The 27,789-nt window shown below is 29.7% G+C and overlaps 4 protein-coding genes across 4 annotated transcripts; 2 read left to right on the forward strand and 2 right to left on the reverse strand.

Moving 5' to 3' along the window:
* Positions 1-4,698: 4,698 nt before the first annotated feature.
* Positions 4,699-10,399, reverse strand: LOC145763335 (phosphatidylinositol-3,5-bisphosphate 3-phosphatase MTMR8-like). The gene is made up of 13 exons (XM_082574802.1): positions 10,268-10,399; positions 9,805-9,989; positions 9,511-9,602; positions 8,863-9,018; positions 8,607-8,748; positions 8,350-8,473; positions 7,837-7,969; positions 7,645-7,754; positions 7,299-7,474; positions 6,703-6,903; positions 6,340-6,504; positions 5,972-6,141; positions 4,699-5,827 (listed from the first exon to the last, which is right to left on the reverse strand). Exons 1-13 carry the CDS (start codon positions 10,289-10,291, stop codon positions 5,376-5,378), a joined length of 2,130 nt encoding a protein of 709 aa, XP_082430928.1. The 5' UTR covers positions 10,292-10,399; the 3' UTR covers positions 4,699-5,375.
* A 1,165-nt stretch (positions 10,400-11,564) lies between these two features.
* On the forward strand, positions 11,565-13,897 carry LOC145764210 (carboxypeptidase B-like). The gene is made up of 13 exons (XM_082575820.1): positions 11,565-11,629; positions 11,751-11,826; positions 11,903-12,003; positions 12,063-12,183; positions 12,247-12,345; positions 12,403-12,504; positions 12,596-12,691; positions 12,774-12,864; positions 12,948-13,009; positions 13,196-13,333; positions 13,431-13,515; positions 13,603-13,714; positions 13,816-13,897. The coding sequence occupies exons 1-13, from the start codon at positions 11,565-11,567 to the stop codon at positions 13,895-13,897; spliced, it is 1,230 nt and encodes a 409-aa protein (XP_082431946.1).
* Positions 13,898-15,912: 2,015 nt separating this feature from the next.
* LOC145764216 (uncharacterized) lies at positions 15,913-21,292 on the forward strand. Its single transcript, XM_082575833.1, has 25 exons — positions 15,913-15,977; positions 16,101-16,176; positions 16,253-16,353; positions 16,415-16,535; positions 16,599-16,697; positions 16,755-16,856; positions 16,948-17,043; positions 17,112-17,202; positions 17,289-17,350; positions 17,539-17,676; positions 17,832-17,916; positions 18,004-18,115; positions 18,215-18,295; positions 18,949-19,024; positions 19,097-19,197; positions 19,259-19,379; positions 19,461-19,559; positions 19,673-19,774; positions 19,900-20,007; positions 20,094-20,190; positions 20,307-20,371; positions 20,581-20,718; positions 20,848-20,932; positions 21,008-21,119; positions 21,202-21,292. Exons 1-25 carry the CDS (start codon positions 15,913-15,915, stop codon positions 21,290-21,292), a joined length of 2,424 nt encoding a protein of 807 aa, XP_082431959.1.
* Positions 20,207-27,767, reverse strand: LOC145764097 (NLR family CARD domain-containing protein 4-like). Its single transcript, XM_082575683.1, has 18 exons — positions 27,648-27,767; positions 27,349-27,530; positions 26,991-27,139; positions 26,739-26,857; positions 26,423-26,655; positions 26,125-26,317; positions 25,910-26,026; positions 25,383-25,838; positions 24,718-25,221; positions 24,507-24,564; positions 24,079-24,303; positions 23,660-23,856; positions 22,681-23,516; positions 22,088-22,508; positions 21,972-22,013; positions 21,653-21,830; positions 21,500-21,574; positions 20,207-21,287 (listed from the first exon to the last, which is right to left on the reverse strand). The coding sequence occupies exons 2-17, from the start codon at positions 27,490-27,492 to the stop codon at positions 21,505-21,507; spliced, it is 3,942 nt and encodes a 1,313-aa protein (XP_082431809.1). The 5' UTR covers positions 27,493-27,530; positions 27,648-27,767; the 3' UTR covers positions 20,207-21,287; positions 21,500-21,504.
* Positions 27,768-27,789: the final 22 nt, after the last annotated feature.

Here is a 27,789-nt window from a genome sequence, read left to right on the forward strand (position 1 = left end):
CTGCAAGCTGCTCGTGCATTACCGAGAACAATTGCAAGCGTTGATAAAGTTACTGAAAAAGAAATCGCTAAGACATCATCTTCATTTAAATCCAGTGTTATTGTACCACTAGGAGAGGCATCAAGGGAAAATATTGCCCGGTATGTACCTAACTCGACAATCATACCTCATTGTACCACGAACGCGACAACAACAACACATACTCTGTTGCCCAACATTTCAAGTTTAAGTAAACAAAGAAGGGTTTCCACAGACATTGATAAGACGACCACACCAATTACCAATAGACTGGCTCGCACAATTCTTAAACCCCCGATCATAACATCAACGCCTAAAAGCGCTAACAAAGACCATAAGGTGGCGTACAACAATAACAAACCAGTTCAACTTGCGGGGGTTTCAAGCAGTAGCACATCCAAGTCGAATACATTGTCACAAAATATATGCTCCCGTAATAAAACAACAACAACAACTAATGTTTATCAAAGGTCAGTCAAAAAACGGTCGTTAAGCTTTGATATTTCTCAAAATTCTGTTAAAACTATTACCAACAAACCACTTGTGAAAGAACCGTTGAGTTATAGCAATATATGGGACACCGTAATTAAATCCAAACCTACTCCAAAAGAGCAACAGAGCCGTCGTTATTCCGAAGATTGTCGTATAAAAAGCATGCCCTCTAATGGTGCACAAGATTCTGTCAGAGAAAAAAAGGTAACTGTGTCAAACAAAAAAGTTCCAAATAGCCCTTCAAGAATCGAAGTAAATAAAGAAAAAATTGTCGATGACATTATAAAAAGACATCAACAATCTGGCGATCTTACAAAATACAATAAAAATTTTGATAAAAATAAAATCAAAACGGAAATAATACCCGAAGAGATTGAACCAAATGATAGCCATGCAGGTGACCAACTTTTTACAACTGGTAGCTCGAGTAATCACAAGTCAGTTAAAAACGAAAATGTTTTAAAATTCGAACCAACTACAAGTATAGATCACAGATTCTGCTATTCTCTTCCAAAAAATAATACAGAAGACAAGAAAGAAATAAAAATTGAAATAAAATCGGAATCACGAAACGACGAATTTTCAAATCTGTCACCTACTTACAGTGATACACACAATGACCTCGAAATCGATCTTGATTACAGTGAAAATAACCTGAACCCTGAAGAGGTGAATAATAACGAAGTAACAGATAAAAACAGCGATGACTGGGAATGCTTATCGGACGACGAAACGCTTATCGAAAAAATAACAGCCCCCCCTGCAAAACGCACGAAAGTTAGCCCCGACCGTGATAGTATGCTTGCTTCTGGGAATTCCCCGCCAATGACGTCACAAGAATTTCAATCCAATTACGCAAAGCGATTCCGGGAGTACCAAAAAACAATGAAAACTACCAAGATTTGATTTTTGCAAACTAGTAAGATTTGTTTATTAAATTGCTTTCTTGTTTGGGCTGCAGCCCCTTTCTTTTACTGCTAGATTCATTTTAGTTCTTTTTTTCTTTTGTTTAATCAAAAAAAGTTCTTTGTTCAATAAAAAAAACTTAATTATTAAAAAATGTCTATTTAAAATTAAAATAAGAAGGCAAAAAAGGCCTATTTTAAATAACTCAAACATGTATACCGGAAGATCGCGTGTTTTCCTAAATAAAGTCACGTATTTCCTCGCTTATGGTAACATTTGGTCGCGCGTTATCTTCCAAAATTTGAAAAAATAAAATCGCGCTTAAATTCTGAGGAAATTGCGCAACCTTCGTGAAACGTATTTCCTGTATTGGGAGAGGAAATGTATGTATATATAGTCTCACTATTGCACGAAATTTTCCAGTACGGCCTCGAAGATCGGAAAGTTTGTTACAGAGAGGTGAGCATTATCAAACCTTATTTGCAAAATATAAATGTTTTAAAGAAAATGTTGAGTGCATTAAGTTGTTTCCAGGAATGGATAAAAGATTAAATCTTTAAGATTTGAATCTCTTACTACATTCAGAAAACTGGTTGCATAGAATATTTAACTTTGTTATTTATGCAGTGTAGTTTATCATACACATATAGCAAATTTGGTGTAAAAATTTCAACTCAATAATATACAAAATTCAAAATTTAAGAAAGTATTCTAAAAATTTTCTAGAATCGCTCAGTTATTCTATTTTAATAACTTCCTAGTTGTTTTCACTACTTTTACAAAACAAATAAAAAGATTTAAAGCCTATTAATGTTTCAAAATAAAGATATATGAAACTCCATATAGGCCTAACTAACAGCGATTTCCGCTCTTCTTTATCATTTGTGTAACATGAGTTTATAAGAATTGAACTCACATACACCACCAAATCTAATATATTCCCACGCATGTTGCTTACCACTAGAGTGCAATAAAAAACAATAGGAGTTTAACTGACTATAATTTCTTTAGCCTCATAAAACACTTTTAAACACCACTTTTACTAGATAACACTGCCAGTGCAACAACAGTATACATTGGTGAAACAATTATTTTTACTTAGTTTTAGTTAAAGAAATTCGCAACCATGACTTCAGGACCAGGCAAAATCGCTTGCTTGCTTAACAAACAAAATCCAACCGTACTAGAAGAAGCAGAGATATTCAACTTTTGCCAATCTTTTTGGAGAAACAATTCTGCCAATCTGATTATCGATAGACTAAACGAGCATGCCTCCAAATCAAAAAGTAGATTTGCTACTCGACTGAGAAAGGAAAGGTTCAGTCCAACGGTATACGTTTTAACTCTTGACTATTCGAAACACCCGAAGATAAAAGGATTCCAGTCAAAGTTAGAAAATTGGTCTCTGTGTAGAATTGGCAGTACTCATCAGCCTCCTACAACCTTGCAAAATGATTCCAGCGACAATGTTCAGCGCGTTGTAGCCAAGATGAGCCACCAAGGCTTTCAATGCAGTATTTGGTTAAAGCTTTCTCTTGATTTTACCACAACCAGGAACGTCCATGCAACCAAAAAAATAATTGAAAATAAAATTGGTTACAAAATGTTAAAAAAGTTTTGCATGGCCTTGGAGTTGCCAGAGCCAACACAGTGGTGTTTAACGCACAAACGTTACATAAAGCATCTTCTTATTGAAAAATCGGGGTATGAAAAAAATCACGTTCTTAGCACTCGGTTTTTAAACAACAACAGAGAGTTGGTTTCGTTTTCGCAGTTTCTTGAAGATAAAAATATTAAAGGGATAAATTTTTTTCAACAAATAAGGTCTAGAAATCAAATCATGGCTTTACTTGAAAAGATTGAACGCCAGCAAGAAGAAAAAAACGCGAAAAAGAACTACAAGAAAAGCAAATCCTTAGACGTAGCGTTAACTCGAATAAACCTAATAGAAGTTGGAGTGATATTTTAACTTCAGGATTGAATGTTTGCACACCAGGGAATTTTACAACTAAAAACAGCGACGATGAAAAAACTTCATCAATCCATGGGCACTCCTTGAACAAAACTGCTGACGTTAAAACTACCAGGCAAACGATCTTAATCAAACCATTTGTAAATATAAATGGCAACAAAACTGCTATAAGAATTCCACAACGGATTCAAAAATCGGATGATTTTGATAACCGAAAAAATTTATACCCAAGTAAAATACAAACAAAACTTGAAACTGAATCACCAGACGATTATTGCAGCCTTAACAAGAAAGATTACGTTGGTGGAACGGAACAAAAACAAATAAATGACAACTGGTATTTTCCTCCCACTTTAGTTTATCCTGATGACGATGACAAGGAAATAAAAGTAAGTGGAAATTTATCTACTGCAAGGTCTGTCGATTTTGAAGACTACGCGAGGCGTTTTCAGAAATACAAAAAGTATTATTGAATTGGCTCCAAAACATATCAATCACTGCTAATTTTAAATTTCTTCTAAGTTATTAGCATTTCATAATAATTAGCACTACAATATTGCGTCCTTGCAAAATAATTTGAGTAATATCCCAGTATAAAACAATATTGTTTTAGCAAAATGATGTCTTTGGCGCCATAAACAAATCAATTGCCCAAAATGACCGGAAAACTTGTGCTGACCGGAAATCCTCGAGATTATTTTAAACTAACATTGGTTTTCTTCGCACGCAAACATGTCCCTGGCCTACCAGCCTTAATGACGTAACCCACTAAGTGTATATTTAGATGCATGTCTAAAGCACCTCCAATCACGTGAAGTAGTAGCGGAGGTTGTGGCCGCAGTAAACGGAGAGATGCGAGTAGTGTTGAAATTGTAGTTTGAAGGACCAAGATTAAATCTGTTACAAACCATAATCAAACTTCATTTTATTGTGTGTTTTGCGTATTGACTTGTTGACGTATATCAAAAGGTATTTCTTGCCTGTAAAATATTGTGGAGTATGGATATTGTTTAAACTTGTTAGTAAAATTAACAAGTTGATCGTGAACAACTGATGGGAGTCAATACTATCATCAAACATCATAAATTTAAAACTCAAAACAACCGGACAAAATATACTTTTCAGCTGGAATATATTATAAACAATTGTCTTATATTTAACCTATTTAATAGTTATCTGGAATAAACTCAATTATTTCGACAACAAATCCTACATATTCTTGTTATTCACTAAAAAGATAAGCTGGCTTTGGTTTTCGACATTGCTTCTACGATGTTATCGTTGTAAATATTTATTTCATATTACCTCGTTGCTCATTGTTCTTTCAATTAGGTATTGTGTTTTTTTTTATGAAAATGCATATTAACGAAATTTGTTGTTTATCATCAAATCATATTCATTAACTTTCGTATAATCACATTTTCATTGTATACTGATCGCATACGTAATAAAATATATTGCACGACAATTTTGTTATGATTTTCCCCAATAAAAAAACTACAATATGCTCTGGACATAATCAATACGCCCAAAATGTTGAAAACTAAAAAAATTAATTATTTAGACCCTTAAGTACTTGCACATATTTCTCGACTGAATTAAAACAATATATTATGGGAACAACAATTTCAAGTGCACTTTGGTAGATTTACCAATTTGGTACAACATAAAATCAGAACTTGAAACTGATCAAACAAATTTCAAGTTATATTAAAGTTCAATCAGGACAATAAATAAACTATAAGTAACCACAGCAACAAAACATAAGAAAAGATTTCCTTATCAGAACATAATCATACAAATTTCTTAAACATAATAAAAAGGTATATTAACTTAAAATATCTCCCTATCATTTAAATAAATCAGTACTCGAAATGGTACTTCTAAGACAAAATTTTAATTTGCATATGAAATGTTTATTTTTTTAAATTTAAATATTAATAATGTATTGCCTAATTTAAATGCTATTTGGTATCCTTTATTCAAATTACTCGGAAACATAAAATGTTGATTGGGATGTGGGGACCGAATTAATTTCCGTTGTATTGGAGTCAGAATTTTGTAAACTAGGATTGGCTTCAGATTTGACAATATTATTAACTGTCGAATCATCAACTACAGTTTTGGAATTTCTTTCTTGTGTGTCACTGCTACATTCCTCACTATCACTTAAACATTTCGTCGAAAAAGATACTAATAACTCGGCAGGTTGAACAATGGCACTGATACCTTTTTTGACCTGTTTAGGTGAGGGACTCACACCAGAGTGGTTTAATTGAGGGTTAATTGGCTTAGTGACATCATCATTGTTGCTATCCTGTTGCTGGAGTTGTTTTAAAGCCAAACAACTAGGAGAAGAATCAATGTTGTTGGTTTGAATTGAATCTTTTTTGGCGGATAACTTAGGAGAGTTATAAGGACTTTGATGCTTCTGTAAGTCTACATTGGCAAAGAAGTAATAAAAAGAAATTTGTAGAAATGCACAAATTAAAAAAAAAAAAAAAAACGTAAAGAATATACCACAAAATCCTAAATTTTAATATTTGTAAAAAAAATGAAAACCTATTCATCACCATACTCTACCTGATATATATTGCACATCCTCCTCTGGTATTTTCATGCCAAGTTTTTTTCTGAGTTGATTTCTTCTAATTTTGAGTTCCTTGACACTTTGTGCTAGTTCACCTGACTCTACATTTAATCTATTGACAGCCACTTCAATCATTTCTCTTGGTTGTAATCCCTGGTCAAATCTTGTAACAAAAACATTAAAATTTAATAATGAATGGTTGATTACAAATTTGGTCTATTTTGAAATTTGTTGTCATTTTTTCTGCAATGTCAATCTTTTGTTGGTTCTTTTATATTTTATTGCAAATATTGCATAGAAAAATTACATTGGTAAAAAATGTTGCAAACAAAACTGTTTAAATACACGATAACTACATTACCTATTATACATTGAACGCCAAAATTGTACAAAATGTGGAGAGGAGGGAGGGAAGAGAAGTTGATTTTCCTCCTGATGCTGAACTGAAGCTCGGTAGAGCGAGTTTTTGTAAGTTTGAGATCTTTTCATCATCCAACCCCACAGTGAGTAAGTTAAACTCACCAAACTAAAAAAAATATTTTGTTTTAAATTGAATCTGTTTGGCAAGGTTTTTTTTAAAGACAAGGGGCTCTGTTTTGAAAAACTAATACAAAGTATGACACTTATTGAAAAACTAATACAAAGTATGACATTAATTTAGTAATTTTGTAAGAAAAAAAACATTTTGTTCAAATATATCCATAAAACATTACTCTTGACTTACTTGTGTTGTTGTTTATCTTTTGCACAGTTGCCAAGAAAAGTACCAAACTGACAGGAAAAAACATGATCGTGCAAATCGAACAAAAGTTTTTCGTTAAATTGAAACGCACACGGCTTCAACCTCATCAGCTGCCAAACAGCATCAATAAACTGAGTAAAAACAGGTGATGTTTCGCGATTGTCGCCGTCTAAATGTCCACACCTGCAAAAAAATAAAAAATTACCATTTTCGTAATTATTTTGATTTAATTTTTTTTTAAAGATTTAATTCAACTCTACATCAATGCAGTACAACAGCTGCTTATATGTTTAATACTTAAACCCTACTATTTATTGATGATTTTTTTAATTGCAGCATTTAAAAAAATCAATTTATGTTATTACTCAAAATCAGACAAACAGGCAATGCGTAAAAACAATGCGTATGACACTTTAACACGGTTAATCATGTTTTTCCAATTTCCTGTTTATTAACACGTGGGCAAATTAACCATGTATTGTGTTTTAAGTGGGTTGGTAACAAATTTTGATTTGTAATAAAAAATAACAAATAAAACCTTATATTGGAAAGATAAAAAAAAAAAATAAAAAAAATACCGATGGGTGAACTTATGACCGAAATGAATCCATTCTTTCTGTACTAAAGCCAAAAACCCATCAATTGTTCTATAATGAGGGTTGAGCATTATCGAAGCTAAGGAACAAGTTTGTGCTGTTCTGTCCCAGCCATCACTACAGTGAACTATAACACTTCTGTTCTCAACACCAGCAGCCTAAATAGTAAAAAAAAAAACATTTTTGTTATGAAAATTACCACAAATAAATAAATGCAAATTTTCCCCTCATTGAAAAACATGTTATTTGTTAAAAGAATTTACATGTATAGTTGTATCACCAATATTTTAGAGAGAGGAAGTTATATATATATTTACTTTAACCTTACATTTGCAATAAACTTTGAAACTTGTAGAACATTAAAAACATGTCGTAGCCATCCGCTATTATTAATTCCTTCCAACCAGGTACTCATATTACAACTGGAATCTTCACATGCTGTAATGTTTAATATAAAACATTTGAATTTTTTTTTTGGAACATCCAATAAATTATAAAATAAAATTTTATTTACACAAACCTTCCAGCATTTTATTTAAACTTGTTCTCATCACATGAATGTTATCAATACCAAGAAAATGATATTTAATATTTTCATAAAAATCAGTGTTTTCATATCCCTTGCCCTGTGCTCTATTGGCAACTGCATTTATCTGAAAAAATAATTTTCAAGTTAAAGCTTTTTTTTATTCTAAAAAAGTAAACAAAATTGTAATTAATGACCTTGCAGCAAAAAAAGTACCCTACTTAATCACCCATTATAAACAAATCAAATTTCAATCATTGAAAACAATTAATAATAAAATTTGTTATGTTTATATATACAACTAATATGAAACACGGCATATGTGTTAAATAGGAAACTTTTAAGAAACTTTTTTTTAAATTAATTTTTTCTAATAAAGATTTACATATATATATATGCCTAAAAATAGTTATGCCTAGCTAATAACATTATTATTAAATGCAACATAAATAACAATATTTAAATCTTTTATTCTTATAGCTCTATTTTAAATAAAATTGGCATTACCATTGGTCTTGTGTCTACAATATACATAAAATCATTTGCATTTGGTTTTGATCTTCTAATAAGGTCAACATAAGCCTCATCCTCAATTGATCTCGAGTTTAAACCAGCCATTGGTTGACTGCAACTGTAATAAAAATCAACCACAAATTTTTCATTAAATACCTAAAAATTGCAATAATGGCACTAAATTACTAATTTATTAAACCTCAAGAAATAAAAAAAAAAAACTAACAGTATTTTTGTGACTGTCAACTTACCGAACAATAGCTGATCCATTTTTATGTAAATAAGACAACACAGGTAACCTCTTTTTACTTCTAAAAGCTGCACTGCCCAACATTAAGGCCGGAGTTGCAAGCGAAGGAACACATAATGTTTTTGGATAGGTGTCACATAATCCTATTGTGTAAAAATAATATGTAGGTAAACACACATTTATAACATACATTTGTTATTGAAATTCCAGAATATAACAATTATGTAAAATAACAACAGTAATAGAAAAATATTTACCAAACTCATTATTGATTCTAGTTAGTTTCCAATATCTTGTTGGCAAACCCATTTGCAAAAATTGATTATTTAAACTAAACAAATCCCAACCATCTTGTTGTGATAACTGTTCCTCACGAGGATTGTATGAGAAAGCATAAAGTTCACTCATTTTTACTAAAACAAACCAAAAAAATAAGTTTTCTAGGTGATTAATTATGTTTATCGATTATAAAGTCAGCAGTAATGATATTTAATTTTAGCTTACATAAAATTCCAGGATTTTTAATAACAAATTTCAGGATTTTTAGTAACTAATGTTATTAAACATGAAATATTTGATCATAAGGGATAAAACTTATATAACAAGGAAACTGAGCAATATGTCATTAAAAAACTAATTTGCATTAAGAGCACTTTTCATGTTATGAGTCAATATGTTATGAAACCCAATCATTAAAAACGCTTTGTTAAGAATCCTTTGTTAAGAATGTAAAATTCTTTGTTAAGAATGTAAAATTCAACACAATAATCAGCAAATAAATTAATTGTAAATACAATTTTTAACAAGATTGTAACTCAACTGGTAATTTATTTTCTCAACAACATTTTTAAATTAAGCTATTATACTGCTAGAAACATGGTATTTTTGAATATAAATAAACTTACCCGGTTTTGAAAGCTTTAAAAGTGAAGAGTATAAATCATGACAATCTCTTTCTTGTTCAATTAAAAAAGTGAGAACTTGAAAGTTTTTGCATCTAAAAACATTAACAAACATAATAACTCACAAGCTACCCTTCTTAATTTATATACAAAATTGGCCAAATTGTAAATTATTAAAAGTTTCAAACTTTTTTGTTATAAACAATTTTTTTAATCTTAAAACCTTTATAGTACAAGGTAAATGGAATTAATTTAACCTAAAGTTATAACTAACTAGTTTTTAAACAAATTTACTACCTTATTCTTAATGGTGAGCCAGCTTGCACCAAGTTAAGTTTTTCAACCACTTGAATGTGAGTGTGAACTATCCATAGCTCACCTTTTCGCAACTTATCCACGAATATTAAGTGAGTGGCGGTGAGGTAGAGTGTTCCTTCTGTCGAATTGCGTGAATGATTGTTTAACAGGCGAACATTGTCCACCTAAAAATGATAATTTAAAACTCACAATTTGTCAGTTATGTACTGTCAGACTGTTTGATTCCTCTTTCCCCTATATGCATTTAAAAATAGCCTATTAATAATTGTTAACACTATATTTTATTAAAATTGAAATTTTCACATTAATAAGTCAGTAAGTAAATCTGTCTGTTTGTAAAAAGCAAACTTTTGCGGATTTACAAAATTTGAAATTAATCTGGCAGTCTGTTAGTTTATTAAGTATTTAAAATAAGTTAGCAACATTTACGTAAATGTCATACCTTTGGTGTTCTGATATACTCCATTTGTAATAAACAAAATTAAACGAAAATTTTGTTAAATTTTAATTAAACCTATTACTCAAGTACATAAACTGATGAACAACACAGCTCTTGTGATCTATTCAATTTCGGATACTAAGTTTTTAGTATGCCAACCTCGAAACAAAATATCAACCATTCACTACTTACGTTTTGATGTAAGTAAACGTATCTTGTTTGTAAATTAAAAAAAAATTGGTAAATATTGTTAAAAAAAGCAATTTTTATAATTAATTGCCTAATGTTAAAAAAACCTCATATGATGTTTCTGCATATTCTTCTTCAATCCTTCAACGAATCTTCTTTACTTTGGTATCACAACAACTTTACAATGACGCAAGGTTAAAATTTTAGCATGTAGTGGATTCATGGATTTTTATTTTGTTGATGTGTTTTTTTCAATAAATAACCTTGTACATCGTGACGTTTTTTAAAAAAGAATATTTTACTGGTTTGTGTATGTGATCTTTTATACAATTTAGTTGCCTATACGTATTTTTATGATAACTTAACCGCTATACACGTGTCGTCATTCTATTTTTAAAAGATTAAAATATATTTGTTTGAACATTTATTCTAAATTTGTTTTTTTTTATATACGCTTTCGCCGCATTGACGTAAACCAGCGTGGGAAAGTTAGCATGATAAGTAAGCAGCTATATGTCTCGGTAACTTTTTGTATCAATAAACAATTTAAATATAGAAGCCACAACCTCATCGTTTAAAAGGTTGGGTACAGTTTTAATAAATTAATCAACAAACCTGACTCATTTAAGTGAACCCAATTTCGTATTACCGTCTGTTTTCTTGACTTTGTAAATCGCATATCCACCATTGAGTATTTATAATTAGGCTACATAATCTAATAAAAAAAAAACTGTTTGGCGGAGTTTCAGCAACTCTTTTCATAGCAACGATTAAAAATAAAAAAATTTCTAGTTTAAAAAACACAAAAGTTTAAATACTGATTTTTTATAGTGTTTTTAGATAGCATTGTTACTGTTAACACAATGTTTAAAATGTTTTCTCCTAACAACTCTTATAAATACGTTGTCATCAGGTTTTACGATAAATGTTGTGGACGACTTTTACAATTAACAGATATTAATAACAAGATTTCGTAATATTGGTTAATATAATTACGAAATAATTGACTTCCAGATGTTAATATTCCCAACCTTTCAATTATTACCTGTCAGGGCTATATAACTGACATGCCCTTGTTCGACCACAGCACTTTATTTATCTTTGAATCAAGATGAAGGTAATTGCAATTTTATTTGCTATTGCGACTGTAGCTTCGGCTGTTCGTCAATTTAGAAAGTAAGTTTTGGTTAATTTTTTAAACGTTTAACATTTTTTTGTTGGTTTTGTAAACCTTAATAACTCTATTTAAGTTATTACATGAATAAAACATAACTTTTATAATAATTTATTCCCCCAGTGATCAAGTCTTAAGAATAACTCCAAATAACGACCTCCAAGTTAAAATACTAGAAGGTCTTGAAAAAAGATGGCCTGTAAGTAAACGTTATCGAAAAATATATAAAATTAACTTAAATGTTTGTTTTAACACATTTCTATTTTATGGTATAGGATATTGACTATTGGACAGATATACATGGATCACGAGCAGTTGATATTCATATTCCAGCAGCTAACTTGCCTAGTGTTAAAATATTTCTGACCAGAAACAGGTAGGGTATACGTTTAGACTTAGCTATTATATTTTTTTTAATGGTGTTTCATTTGACAGAATTGAGTTTACTGTGTTTATTGCCGATTTACAAACAGCGATTGATGAACAAACCTCGTCAAGACCCGAGCAAATGAATCTCGCAACTTTTGACTATAATGTTTACCATACATTGGACGAGGTGAATAACAATAAAAATTAGTTCATAAAGAGTTACTTGATTTTAAATACTTTATTTATTTAGATAAACGCGTGGATGGATGACATTATTAGTGCATATTCTTTTGCCAGCGCAGAAAATTTGGGAAATACCTTCGAAGGACGGCCAATGCGGGGATTAAAGGTAACATGGAAATGAATGTGCAGCATAACTTTTTAAACATTTTGTCCTTGATTTTAGATCAGTAATGGTGGTTTTCTTAAACCAGCCTTCGTTATTACTTGTGGTTTGCATGCTAGGGAGTGGGTTGGACCTTCGACTTGCCTCCATTCGGTTAAATATGTAAGTTAAAGGAAGTACTATGTAATAAACTAACTTAAAAAACCTTAGTCGTTGATTAAACACTTTAAAAATATTTTTGTTGTTATTTTAGTTGTTAGAAGGTAGTGGAGGAAATATTCTGAACGAGGTTGACTTTTACTTCGTCCCAGTTTCAAATCCAGATGGTTACAAATATACATGGGAAGGGGTAAGATAAAATCTTTAATGTTTGTTTTTAATAATTTACATTTAAATAACGATTTTTTAAATTAAATTACTGTTTAATAAAGGACCGAATGTGGAGAAAGACGCGTAGTACGTACAGCAGCAATTTTTGCGATGGAGTCGATCCTAACAGAAATTGGGGAACTAACTGGTCCGGTAAGTAAAATGTAAAAGCTTTTATATACACCTTAAATGCTTACTAGCGCAAACTAAAATAGCTAAAATTTATTTTTTTACAGGACCAGGTGCGAGTTCAAGTCCATGCAATGATGCATATTATGGACCCTCAGAATTTTCAGAGGTCTTCCAAAAAATATTTCTAAATTTGTAATGAAATTGCTTTGTGTTAAATAAGACTTAAAGTTATTTAATGTTTTATCCGATATAATAATTGTTGTTATTTATCAAATAAGTGCATGATAAAAAAATTTAAATAATTTTAAGAAATTAAACGTTTGTAAACATTTAAAAAACAATTAATTTTAAGGTTGAGGTCAGAAACATAAGAGACTGGATTGGTAGCCTTCCATATGTTGAAGGATACATTGATATACATGCTTACAGCCAATATTGGATGTACCCCTATGCCTATACATATGGCTTAAGCATTCATGATAGTGAACTGGTAAGTTAAAGTAACATTAATTTTTTTTAAATTAAATAAGATCAAAATGTTGGTTAAAACCATGAAATTTATCAGTGTTGACTTTGGACTTTTACAGAGATCTATCGCACTCGAAAGTGTTAACGCTATTGCATCTGTACATGGAAAGTCCTATAAATACGGTCCAATCTCCGAAGTGATATGTAAGTTAATTTTGTACTCCAACATTATTTATATCACCTAAAACTTAGGCTTTGTTCATATTTAAGTTTAAATGCGTTTCCACCTAGATCAAGCATCGGGAAGTTCCACCGATTTCATTTATGAGTCACTTGGAGTGAAATGCTCTTTTGCTGCAGAGCTTAGAGATACTGGGCTATATGGTTTCACTCTTCCTGAAAGGTATAACTATAATTTAGTGGTTTAAATCCTTACCATATTACATCAATTTAACAATATTAGTATAGTGGCATACAATATATAAATTTCTATTTAATATAAAGGTTCATTCAACCAACTGCAGAAGAAGCATTTGCTGGACTAATGGTGATTGCTCAAAATATTCAATACGGAAATTGTATTTAGTAAATACAAATAAAAAATCGAATACAGAAATAAGTGTTTAAAATTGTTTCCTTTATTTTCGGCCATTTAAAGAAAGATAGTTTAACACAATAAAAACAACAGAAGGCGTTGAATTTTTTTCGTCATGCGTAAACTCTAAGTGTAATTTAATTAAAAACTTTTAAAAACCTAGATGTTTAAATAATATAAAATTATAGAATGTTAGAATTTTTAGTGTCCAACTTTAAACTTTCTGTTATTTAATTTCATTGTACTATGTAAGGTATTTATTTTAGTGAACAGAAATTTTTAAAGTAAATTAATAACAAGATTCTTTGGGATTTTTAATACGATATAGAAGTGGTTTCTTGCAAACAAATTAACTCTAATAGGTTCTTATATATTGGCCAAGTTTTAAACAAAGAATTTAACAGAATAAAAAAAACAGTTAAAAGAAACTAAATCTGTTCTTAATAAATTATATTAAAGTTTATTTTATAAAAACCTGTTTAAACAAGATTTAAAAAAGTTGCATTGAAAAACATTTAGTCAAAATTCATTGTATTAAATATTTATACCGCACCAACTTGTCTACGTAAAACTTTATAAAACAAGGTTTTAAATAATAAGTATAAGGCCAGTAGAAATACTTTTAAAAAAAGTAGTTTAAGCCTTTTTGCACTAACAATTATTTACGAGTGTTGTTCCTGACGAAAAACCTTTGCACCAGACGGAAAAATTCTCACCCTTTTTGCCCACGGGGCGACTCTTATTAACAAATTAACTTTTCACTATATGGTTTTGTATTGTGTAACATTTGTTGACCAAATCACCAGAATGATAAAATTAGTCTTAGTTTGTTTTGCTCTAGTAGCAGTAGCTTTAACCGTTTGACCGCGAGGAATTAAACAATAAAATTTGGAAAAAAAATAATTTGGCGTACAAATTTTGCAAAAAAACATTTTATTTATAACTAAACGTTAAATGTTGTTTTAAGTACAGATAGGTTATTTATAAGAAATAATATTGCTCGCGAGATATTTAGTTATCCGAATCTTGGTAAACCTCAAATAAATGATGATATAAAAAAACCTTGTTTGATATTTATGTATTCTTCTTTAATCTTTTAGCGGATCTCCTTAACTTTAGCTTTACAACACCTTTAGAATAACGCAGTGTTATAGAATTAAGCAAGTAGTTGATTAATAAACTTTTATTTTATTATTGATGTTTTTTTTTAAATGCGCTTTCATATTGTGAACTATTTCAATATGTGACCTTTAATACATGTGAAGTCATTCTATTTTAAAGATATACAAAAATACCCTTTGTTTAAACATCAAGTCTAAATTTATTTTTTTTAATACCCTTTTGCATTGACTTAAACTGGCGTGAGAATGTTAGAATGACAAATAACAAATAAACAGTCTTGTTAACTTTTTTTATTAATAAACTATTTAAATATAGAAGCCACAGCCTTTTCGTTCAGTAGGTCAAGTACAGTTTAATAAACCAAGCAATAAACTTGAATTAATTAAGTGAACCTAACCCCGCATTAAAATTGTGGATCACACAGTAGATATTGTGAAACGTTTAAGATATTATTAAAAGTTCTTCTATTCGTCACAAAGTATTAACATTAACATAATTTAATTAATAATCCGTTTGGTAAAGTTTAGGCAACTTTTTTTTATAAAACAAATAAAAATTCTAAAATAATGTTTTCTAGCGTCATAAAGTTAACAAAATGTGGTTCTAACAGTGTTTTAAAAAAAGCATTTAAAGAACATACAAAATGTTTTCTCCTAACAACGCTAAAATGCATTGTCATCGCCCGAACAATTACGCAACTTTTACAAATATAACAGATATTAATAACTAGAGTTATGAATATTGATTTATTTAGTTATGAAGTAATGACTTTCAGATGTTAACTTCCCATCCTTAAAAATGATTTCCCGGCGTTGCCCCTGACTTGGCTATAAAACCTGCAAGCTTTTAGTTAAGTACAGCATATGAAATATCTTCACATCAAGATGAAAGTAATTGCAGTTTTATTTGCTATTGCGACTGTAGCTTCGGCTGTTCGTCAATTTAAAAAGTAAGTTTTGGTTTTATTTTTAAACGTTTAAAAATTTTTTTGTTGGTTTTGTAAAACCTTTATACTTTTATTTAGTTTATTAAATTAATAACACATAATCTTTACTATTTTATATTCGCGCAGTGATCAAGTCCTCAGAATAACACCAACAAGCGACTCTCAGGTCAAAATACTAGCAGGTCTTGAAAAAAAATGGCCTGTAAGTAAACGTTATCATAAAATGTATAAAAGTAACTTAAATGTTTGTTTTAACACATTCCTATTTTACGTTATAGGATATTGACTATTGGACAGATTTACATGGATCACGAGCAGTTGACATTCATATTCCAGCAATTAACTTGCCTAGTGTAAAAATATTTCTGACCAGAAACAGGTAGGGTATACATTTAGACTTCAGCTATCATATTTAAAAAAAATGTTTTCTTTTATTACAGAATTGACTTTACTGTGTTTATTGCCGATTTACAAACAGCGATTGATGAACAAACCTCGTCAAGACCCGAGCAAATGAATCTCGCAACTTTTGACTACAATGTTTACCATACATTGGACGAAGTAAATATTTAATTAGAATATTTTATAACAAGTAACCTCAATTTCAATACTTAATCGATTTAGATAAACGCGTGGATGGATGACATTATTAGTACATATTCTATGGTCAGCGAAGAATATTTGGGAAATACCTTCGAAGAACGGCCAATGCGAGGCTTAAAGGTAACATGTTATTAAATGTGCAGCATAACTTTTTAAACATTTTGTCCTTGATTTCAGATCAGTAACGGTGTTTTTTTTAAACCAGCCTTCGTTATTACTTGTGGTTTGCATGCTAGGGAGTGGGTTGGACCTTCGACTTGTCTTCATTCGATTAAATATGTAAGTTAAAGTTGTGGTATGAAGTAAACTTCCTTAAAAGGAGTTAGTCGATCAATAAAATCTTTAAAAATCGTTTTTGTCTTCATCTTAGTTGTTAGAAGGTAGTGGAGGAAATATTCTGAACGAGGTTGACTTTTACTTTGTTCCAGTTTCAAACCCAGATGGTTACAAATTTACATGGGAAGGGGTAGGATAAAATCTTGATTGTTAGTTTTTTACTATTTAAGTTTTAAATTAAATTACTTTTTAATAAAGGACCGAATGTGGAGAAAGACGCGTAGTACGTACAGCAGCAATCTTTGCGTTGGAGTTGATCCAAACAGGAATTGGGATATAAACTGGTCGGGTAAGTAAAATTTAAAGGTTTTTTTTTATAAAATCGCAAATGCTTATTAGTGTAAACTACAATAGCTGAAATTTATTGTTTTAAAGGACCAGGTGCAAGTTCAAGTCCATGCAACGATGCATTTTACGGACCCTCAGAATTTTCAGAGGTCTTTTAAAAAATATTTCAAAATTTTTAATGAAAATGTTTTTTTGTTAAATAAGACTTAAAGTTATTTAATGTTTTATCCGATATAATAATTGTAGTTATTTATCAAATAAGTGCAAGATAAAAATTTTTTTAATAATTTTAAGAAATTAAACGTTTGTAAACATTTAAAAAACAATTAATTTTAAGGTTGAGGTCAGAAACATAAGAGACTGGATTGGTAGCCTTCCATATGTTGAAGGATATATTGATATACATGCTTACTACCAATATTGGATGTACCCCTATGCCTATACATATGGCCTAAGCATTCATGATAGTGATCTGGTTAGTAAAACAAACTTTTATATTAAAAATAATAACCCAGTTAAGTTTATTTTAGCTTAATTTTTTTTTTATATTTATGTTGTTTTAAATGCTAATAAGGTTATTAAAGGGGTAAAACTATAAAATAAATCAGTGTTTACTTTGAACTGTTACAGAGATCTATCGCACTAGACAGTGTTAACGCTATTGGAGCTGTACATGGAAAGACCTATACCTACGGTCGAATCTCCGAAGTAATATGTAAGTTAAATTCGTACATTATCAGTATTACCTAAAGCCTTCTGCTTGCTAGAGTTTACCTTAACTTAAAAATGCGTTTTTACATAGATCAGTCATCAGGAAGTTCATCGGATTACGTTTATGAGAAACTTAAAGTGAAATGTTCGTTCGCCGCAGAACTTAGGGACAACGGGTTGTATGGTTTCACTCTTCCCGAAAGGTATACCTAATTTAGTGTTTTAATTTTTTACCATATGACTTATACAATTTACCATTATTGGTATTCTGACTTGCAATATATGATTTTTTTATTAAAAAGGTATATTCAACCAACTGCGGAAGAAACATTTGCTGGGCTAATGGTGATCGCCCAAAATATCGAATACGGAAATTGTATTTGGTAAATACAAATAAAAAATCGAATACAAAAATGGTTGTTGAAAATGGTTTCTTTTATGCACAACTAACAAAGGCAGATAGTTATAAAAATAACACAAAAAAATCTGATCAGCAATTAGAAATCCATTTTAATAAAACAGATTTTAATGAACTGCATTTTTTAAACTGTTGGAGCTAAATCTGGTCTAAATATATTACATTAATGTTTATTTTTTTTTTAAATTTAAATGTTTATATCGCACAAATATGCTCATGTAACTAAATAAACAAGATCTTAAATATTAGGTGATAAACAAGCAGGGATATTAATAGAAACAAGGCGCATTAGCTAACTTGCACTAACGACTATTCATACATGTTGTTCCTTTACCTTTGCACCAGACGGAAAAATTCTCATCTCTTTTTGCCAATGTGGCAGCCCTTGTAAATAAATTGACATAGCAATTTTCACTATATAGTTTTGTATCACAAAACCTTTGTCGCCCAGATCACCAGAAAGGATGAAGGTAATTTTAGTTCTTTTTGCTTTAGTGGCAGTGGCTTCGACCGTGCGCAAATTTAAAAAGTAAGTATCCAGTTTGAACTAATACATTTTGTATTTACTACAAAATTTTAATCTTGTACAAAATTAAAAATACTTTGAATATCGTACAGTGATCAAGTTTTAAGAATATCTCCAACAAATGAATTCCAAATCGATGTTTTGGAAAGTATTCCAAAAAGGTGGCATGTAAGTTATCAGGCAATATAAATATTGGGTTAAATAAAATATTTATTACACAAAGCAAAAACATTTTTTAAGGAGGTTGATTTCTGGACAGAAACACGTGGATTACGACCGGTGGACCTTCACGTTCCCGCAATTTACTTACCAGCTATAAAAATGTTTCTTACTCGAAACAAGTAGGTTATATGTCTGTTTATTTTGTTTTTTTCAGACAATTTATTTTTTCTTTTATTACAGGATTGACTTTACCGTGTTCATTGCCGATTTACAAACAGCAATTGATGAACAAACTTCGTCAAGACCCGAGCAAATGAATCTTGCAACTTTTGACTACAATGTTTACCATACATTGGACGAGGTATACCAATTCAACTTTAAGTATTTTTTTATACTAAAAAAAAAGTTAAACTATTACGTAAAAAATTATTTATTGTTCCAGATAGTACAATGGATGAAAAACATTGATGAAACATATGAGAATGCACATCTCTTTAGTGTCGGTCAATCGTTTGAAGGGCGAGAAACATTTGGCCTCAATGTAATTTTCTGAATTTTAAAAGTGTTTAATATATGAATACATTTCATGCCAGTAAAGTAATTGTAAAATTGTTTAAACCCAAAAAAATCTACAATTGTAAATTTTACTTTAAGATTACGTCTGGTGTTTCAGACAACCCGGTTTTTGTATTAACTTGTGGTATACACTCAAGAGAATGGGTATCACCCGCAACTTGCTTACATTCAATTAAATATGTAAGTTGAACGAAACATTTTGCTAAATTCAACCAAAAATAACATATTTTTATGTAAATTATTTTACAATCACTGTTAACTATGTATTAAAATATCGTGCCTTCTTGTTAAACTTTTTTTTGCAGTTGCTTGAAGCAAAATTGTTAAGCCCAGAATCAAATGTGCTAAGGAATGTCGACTTTTACTTTATTCCGGTTGCAAATCCAGATGGATACGAATATACATGGAGTGGTGTTAGTTCTAATCCAGATTAAAAATAATTGCTTTTAATATTTACCTTTATAAATCAAGCAAAGTTTTATCAATAATTTAATTTAAGGATCGTTTATGGAGAAAGACTAGAAGTGATTATTATCCTGGTGAAGTCAATTGTATCGGAGTTGATCCAAACAGAAATTGGGATATTAAATGGTCAGGTTAGTTAAATAAAAAATACATTTTAACATAAGATTTTTTTTTAATGTTTAAATTTATTCCCTAATGGATTGAATATAAATGCTAATAAATATGAAATTTGTCACTGCCTTTATAGAGCAGCCAGGTGCAAGTCCTGATCCTTGTAGTGATTCTTACCATGGGCCACATCCATTTTCTGAGGTAATACCTTTAAACATACAAAAATATAAAGTCCAAACCATGCAGCAATGCTCAACATAGCACACAGCAGTATTTAAACTTTAAAAAACGCTAACAAAAGTTAAATAAAAATGCTAAATCGCAAGTGTCCTTAGCCTTTTATAACTCGGTTAATATAACAAATAAATTGAAGATAAAAAAATGTTTTGAATCGTTTAATCCCTTTTCAGATTGAGGTTGAAAATATCAAAAACCTTATGTCGAGTGCTAAAAATGTTCAAGGATTTATCGATATTCATGCATATGGCCAGTATTGGATGTTTCCATATGCTTACAAATTTGAACAAAGTCCAAGCCAATTCAGACTCGTAAGTTTATTTTTAAGCACCTACAAACATTTACATTAAACTAAAACGCCAAAAAAGTTTGGAAACACATTTTATATAATCTAATGCTCATTTTGTGTTTACACAATAGTAATAACACTATTTATTTAGTTTAACATGGCAATGGAAAGTACTGATGCCATATTCGATGCTCATTGGCAGCTGTACGATTATGGCCCCATTTCCACCATTATTTGTAAGTAAACTTGTACAAACTGGTAAATAAAGCCCTTTGTTAGTGGTATAAATAAAAGAAAAATCCATTACTTAGACCTTGCTACTGGAAGTTCAGTTGATTATACATACGATATAATGAGAATAACATGTTCGTTCGCTGTTGAACTAAGAGACGAGGGCCGCTACGGATTTACTCTCCCGGAAGCGTGAGTTATATATGTAATTTGTCAGCTCTTATGTTTGAAAAGGCAGTCACAAAATTAATTATTTTTAATTTATTTATGTAAGGTTTATCCAAGACACAGCTGAAGAAGCTTGGGCGGGAATTATGGTGATTGCAGAGCATATTGCAAATGGAAATTGCCCAAATTTGCCTTAATTACCAATAAAATAAAGTGTATTAATAAGATATCATTTGGTTTAACAAAAATATGAAAAACAAACAATTAAAGTTTTGTATAAAATAACAATATTTTTTGGGGGGCGCCAAGTAGGGTATACAAAGAAAGGATACACACAATTTTAAAACTCCAATGTAGTGCAATATTTGTTTTTATTAAATGCATTAAGCTGATAAAATACTCACCAATTTTACAATAATTCTAATACTTTCCAATGCTGAGACTGGTCAGCGGAAAAATTTACCAATTTCTTACTTAACCTACAAAGTAAACATAATTACCAAAATGTTATTGAAGTAACACAAAACAAGGGACATGTTTAGGTAAAAAAAACTTACACTATCCGATTTAAACTCTTGTGCTTTTCACATGCATCAAAAAGAAACACAGAGTCGCGTGGTTTCATATTAACGTGGTGTAGGACAATAGTTTGTATAGCATTATGATTTGTTATAGATCGAATAAATGCTAAAACAGATTTTGAAGAAACAAAAACAGGATCCAAGTCACTTACTCCTGGAACAAAGTTGTACATGTATAAAATTAAAAATTTGTTAATATATGCTTAAAAAGTCATGCAATAAGTATGGGTCTTCAAAACAGTATCAAATTTATTAAATCAAGTATAATTTTAACTACAATAAACAAACTGTATACCAGACAAATTCAAACTTTTTAAATTCCTTAGTCCACCATCATCTAAATATAAACAAAACAATTATGGATTAATCTTGCAATAAAAAAAACAACAAAAACATTACCATTAACTATACCTTTACTGGTTTTAAAAATTGATGCAAACTGCAGTAAATCTTCATTAAAATAATTTCCAGCCAAACTCAACTTCTGAAGATTGGAACACTCGCCCAAATTATAAGTTAAAGATAAGAGGGAAATGGGTCCAATTTGCACAGAGTCCAGAAAAAGTTGTTTTATGTGCTGATGCTTTACAAATCCATTAGATAAAACACAAACTGCAACATCTCCTAATAAGTTACAGCTAAGATCTAAGTATTTTAGGCTTTTCATGGAAGACAATGTGGAACAGAGATCATGCATCACTTTTTCATCTTGAATTTCATTTTTACTAAGATCAATGTCAGTGATGTTGTTATGGAGACATTTATCTCGAAGGGTTTCGGATAACAAAGCTATTCCCTGAGCGGTTAAACAGCTGCTTGACAAATTTATTTTCTGAAAAAATTTTAAAAACATTATAAGATTATGAAAAATAATGTTACTAAGACATGTAAAATATTTTCCGGCTTGCCATAAAAAAAGGATAACATAAACATTTAACTTGTAACTTTTATATTTAAAACATAATGTAGAATTAATAACCTTGTTATTCACCTACTTAACCTACCTTCAGTCGTTTAAGTAAAACTAACTGTTTAGACATTTCTTCAAATCCCGTTGACAACATATTACAAGACAAATCAATAGTTTTAATAAATATCAGGTTCTGTAAAACACCAGCAAGTTTTTTGCAATCGTTAGAAGAAAATCCACAGTTTGGCATGTTGATTTGCGTTAAAGGAATGACGAGTTGTCCTTCAACAAGACTAAAAAGTAAATGTCCATTTTTGATTGTTAGGTTAAGTGTATCTAAATAAGGTAATTGATTTATGCACTGCCCGAGGTTACTGTAACTAGTGATATTAAAGGTTTGACAATAAGAGTGCCTGGTGGTAAATTCAAGATGATGTAAAGCTGGCGGAATTGGTTTTTGAATCATTGATAATAAACCATCACATAATTGTGCAACATGTTTGTTCTGAACACCATATACATTTGTTAAACTAAGCATTTCCAAAAATGGTAAATTTTTGAGCAGTTTAGCAACATATTCTACATGCTTGCCATCAAAAGAAGAAAGCAAAAGAGATTTAAACCAAAAATTGTTGACTTTCAGGTATGGAAAAACCGTTCCTGAACTACTCAATGGTGGATTACACTTAGTTGTCAATGACAACAAAGCCTCTTTACTATTACAAGAAAGAAAATCCACTGAGGAAAGTTTTAGGTAACTTCCACTAAAGTGCAATACACCATCAGTTGTAAAGTTCATTTTAATCAATTTTTTCTTTGCTTGATTATTGTTATGTGAGTTAAAAACTAAGGGAGCAGAATGAGTAATTAGTTTCATCTCATAAAAACATTGAATGCACAGGTTTATTACCGATTCCCCTAAGACTCCACCTAAACAAGGTAAAAAGAGTTTTAAAATATATAATTTTAAAAAATAAGTAAAAAATATTAATTAGGTATATAATTTAAGAATAAAATAAATCTGATATTAATTTATTTTAAATAAAAATTTATCACAAATTTTTATAAATTACCCTTTTCATTTTCTAGCTCATCACTGCTTACTAATTCAGACAACCTCTGAATTATTTTGTCCCCAAGTCTGTTATTTTGATAGCAACAAAAAAGTATAAAATGTTGCAAATAGATGACAACTAATATTGATGATAAATGTTTTTGTATAACCTCGTCTATATTCACTTTATGTAAATCATGCTGGTACGAAAGGATCCTAAAAAATCATTTTTATTCAAATCTTTTAAAAAATAATTACAATAAACTGTATCAAAACTAGGATTAATAGTTTATTTTAAGTATATATTATTTATTTTATTAATTTTTTTAAAACCGGTAAAATTGGCACTTGCTTAAATTAAATAGGTAACAACTTACCTAAAAAGCCTTTTTCTGACTAACAATACCAAAATAAATTTTTCTACTTTAAAAAAATTACCAGGAAGCAGTAAATTGCTCATAAAGAGCATTTGAAAATCGAACACAAGTTTTTTCAGGATGTGAAAGATATTTAACTTCTTTTAGAATTCCCATTTTAATAAAACTTTCAGCTAAATCTAGGTTTGGCGTCACTATATAAACTTCTCCTAAATTTCCTGATAATGATCTGTCCAGAATTTCTTGCAAAAAGTTTTTGTCAGTAGTGGCAAAATCTAATTTGATTCTATCAAAACAATATAGTAAAATCTTATCTTTGCAAATTAATAAAAATTGGTACAATTCTGTTTCAAATTATGTTAATAATTAAAAACCCTTGCAAATTTATAAAAATTGGTACAATTCTGTTTCAAATTATGTTAATTTTTTAAATTATGCTACAATTTTTAGTTTAAAAATTATTTAAACGCTTTACTATGTATTTTCTACCTGTTAAATTGTTGCTGGATTAAGTCACAAAAAGATAACGCGTCATTTTCATGTGATTCTTTAAATAAAAAATTTAAAAAAATTAGATAAAGGCCTTAGTTTATAAGGTATTATATGTCTACTCAAAAAACAAAATCTATTTAAAATAATAAAAATATTTAAAATAATAAAGATAATAAGAATTTTATAAATGTAAAATAAAATAGGCTACCTTTGTTTGTATCCAAATAAGAATTCAACCAAGTCTCGCACAGCAGTGATGTTACTATCGGCAATGTTGTGACTGTTGTATATACATCACGCTGAAAAATTCGCAAATAATTTTTAAATTTACGGAAACACAAATCCCGATTCTTCATTAAGTAATTGTCAAAATAACCCTGTGCAGACAACAACACATCTTTGGTTTTAAATCCATCAACAGAGAAGAATTGCCATTTAAATAAACTGCGCTTGAAAAGATAATTTATATTTTTGTAAAGATTCTCCGTGAATAATGATTTTTGGTTTAAAAATTTGTTTGTGGTTGTCATAATCACGGAAGATTTCTTCCATTTTTTACCACAAATAACATCGGATATTTCTGACATTGCATCGCACTTCGCATAAGGCATTTGATCAATGTTGTCAAAAAGCAACAAAATGTTATCTCCATCAGTGACTTTAAATATATCTTCTATTTCATCAGGTTTTAAATTGTTTTGTCTAATTAATCCTAAAAAGATGATACATAAAGTAAGGTACTTTAAATAAAAAATAAATAATTAAAAATAAGATATGCTTAGCTAAAAAAAAAAATAAATTTTTATTTTGGCAAAGTAATGCAATGAGTTAAGTAACTGTGTTCAACGAAGTAAAATTCTATACATAACTTACCACATTGATCAATAATGCAGTCACTTAAACTGGTATAAGGTTTGTCTTTTTTCACCAGTTCCAGATCAACAAAAAACACAAACTGATAATCATGAAGATAACTTGTACTTTCAGTTGCCCATTCATAGCTCAACTTTCTAAGAAGCGTTGTTTTTCCAATTGAATGTTCACCAGTAAATATTATTCTCATAGAATTTTCACTAATTAATGCATCCCTCCACGATTTTAATTCAGTAGAGCCAAGTTTTAATGCTGGTATGTTACCAACAGAAATGATTTCGTCGTCTGGTTTTACATATTCAACATTAATGTTAAGTGGGTCAGGCCCAAGTAATGACAGATTTGGATATGATGTATTGATAGGGAATTTAAGACCTGGTTTGGATGGTATTGGACAAATAAAACTGTTGTGTTGTATGTAGTGCTCGCATAAACATTCACAGAGTTTTTTTTTACCTAAAATAAAATACCTGTATTAGAAGAACAGTAAAATGCTCTATGAACAAAATAATTATTTTTTTACAAACCTTCAATGTAAACCTCATGGCCTATCTTATTGTACATCATATTGTCATTCAATACAGTAGTTTTGTTTGTACAATTTTTTTTTTTATAAGATAATTGATCTTGTTCAGCTTTATTTTCTGCAATATAAACTTAAATTTAGCTAAAATAACATGACAAATATTTTTTACATAAAATCGTCTTATTCCTATTGAAAAAGAAATTATTATTAACTAACCACCGTTAAATGCAACCGGGTCGTGAACATAGTTATGATTTACAAAAAATTTCACATTTTTTTCATCAAGATTATATTCATTTTTAAAAGTGAAATCCACACAGAGGTCACGATTTATCTTTGGTGAAAACTGTTGCCTTTTTTGACCAAATTGAGAAATAAATGTTAAAAATGGTGCAAATGGATGGCTTGCCTATAAAACAAAATTAAATACAATAGCATCAGACTTTTCAATAACAATCAATAGCATTAAACGATATTCATATTTAGTTTAAATATTAAAAAATTTAACTATTACCTCTTCAATCACAAGTTTTCGACTTCTTAACAAATTTAAATAAACCACATCTCTTTCTTGTTGACCTGTTGTCTGCCATCCCATTATATCAACAATTTTTCTCATGGTATCTAAGTTATGATTTCCAAATTTGTTCACAGTTGATTTGTGGTTGAGGTTAGACAATAAATTCGACAAATAATTCCAAGATGCGTTAAATATTTCTTCGGTTATTTTATAATCATTGCAGATATCTAACATACAAAAAATAAAGTTATTCTTCACTTATGTAACAACAAGTTATTGTATTTATTAATTTTTAAGTTAAATGACCTACCATTCATTTTTTCCTTAAACCTCATTAGTCGAATAATGTTAAATATTGGAGCTGTTTGGTTGGTTCTTGGATTTTCAAACCACCATTTCCAAGTTGGAGATTTTATTTGACATAAATACCTGTTTAAAATTTAAACAATTACAAATCAGTAAAAATTTAAATTATTCAATTATTTATGTGTATTATAAAAAATGCATAACAAGAAAAATTTATTTCATTTTTACAAATAATCATACATAAATGGTAACATACCTAATTAAAATATACAATAAGCTTAATTCTATGTTGGCGGGATTAAAATCTGTGCCATCCTCCGAATATAATATTGAAAACATTTCATGATTGATTTCCTTTGTCCGGTCGCGAACATGAACAAACAATTCCTTGTTTTGTGCCAAAATCTAATATAAACAATTTTCACTGAAGCTTAGAATAATTTTGAAAGCCATGATTAAGGTCATATATTTATTTAAAAACTACAAGATAATAACCATTTAATTAATAAAGAACAGTCACTATCTATGAACAGTCACCTAAAATTACTATTTATTTAAAAACATTTTCATAAAAAATCTACGTACAATCACAAAAATGTAAAATATTTACATACCAAGCTCAAATCTGGTTGCTTTTCGTATTCCCGGGGTATATTACAAATAAGAAACTTCCAAAAAACATCTGCAACATCAACAATTAGAAGTTCTGACAATTTTGATGCCCATTTTAGCTTTATAGGATCTGCTTTCCACTCCATTTCGAAATGATTTTATTTTGGGTTCGTGCTTTTAATTGCTGTAATAAAATCTAGATTATTAAATTAAAAAGTATTGTAAAGTGCCAAATTACAAATCAGTAAAAAAAAACAAATTGTGTTTATTAAATTTTAAATTACAAGAAGAATCCACTTACCTTATTATGGTAGTATAAAACAAGATCAAAATAACCTTTACATGAGTAACTAAAACTTATAAATACTAAACATGATAGACCTATATATGATATATACACACAGTATCGTTTAAATGTAAGCTTTTAAAGCACTTGAGGAGTT

This window comes from Corella eumyota, chromosome 1, assembly GCF_963082875.1.
Source record: "Corella eumyota chromosome 1, kaCorEumy4.1, whole genome shotgun sequence".
In the NCBI taxonomy this organism is placed as follows: domain Eukaryota; kingdom Metazoa; phylum Chordata; class Ascidiacea; order Phlebobranchia; family Corellidae; genus Corella; species Corella eumyota.

Bases quoted from the DNA above. Each gene is read 5' to 3' on its own strand.
- LOC145763335 (XM_082574802.1), bottom strand. From the start codon at position 10,291: ATGGAGTATATCAGAACACCAAAG. The intron at 9,019-9,510 runs GTAAGTTTATTT...GGTTTGTTTTAG, and splicing joins TTTAAAGCTTTCAAAACCGG to TAAAAATGAGTGAACTTTAT. The intron at 8,749-8,862 runs GTAAATATTTTT...TTTACACAATAG, and splicing joins TAGAATCAATAATGAGTTTG to GATTATGTGACACCTATCCA.
- LOC145764210 (XM_082575820.1), top strand. From the start codon at position 11,565: ATGAAGGTAATTGCAATTTTATTTGCTATTGCGACTGTAGCTTCGGCT. The intron at 13,010-13,195 runs GTCTTCCAAAAA...ATTAATTTTAAG, and splicing joins GACCCTCAGAATTTTCAGAG to GTTGAGGTCAGAAACATAAG. The intron at 13,715-13,815 runs GTATAACTATAA...TTTAATATAAAG, and splicing joins GGTTTCACTCTTCCTGAAAG to GTTCATTCAACCAACTGCAG.
- LOC145764216 (XM_082575833.1), top strand. From the start codon at position 15,913: ATGAAAGTAATTGCAGTTTTATTTGCTATTGCGACTGTAGCTTCGGCT. The intron at 18,116-18,214 runs GTATACCTAATT...TTTATTAAAAAG, and splicing joins GGTTTCACTCTTCCCGAAAG to GTATATTCAACCAACTGCGG. The intron at 18,296-18,948 runs GTAAATACAAAT...AATATCGTACAG, and splicing joins GAATACGGAAATTGTATTTG to TGATCAAGTTTTAAGAATAT.
- LOC145764097 (XM_082575683.1), bottom strand. From the start codon at position 27,492: ATGGAGTGGAAAGCAGATCCTATAAAGCTAAAATGGGCATCAAAATTG. The intron at 24,304-24,506 runs GTAGAAAATACA...TTGTTTTGATAG, and splicing joins ATCCAGCAACAATTTAACAG to AATCAAATTAGATTTTGCCA. The intron at 22,014-22,087 runs GTATAGTTAATG...GTTTATATTTAG, and splicing joins AATTTTTAAAACCAGTAAAG to ATGATGGTGGACTAAGGAAT.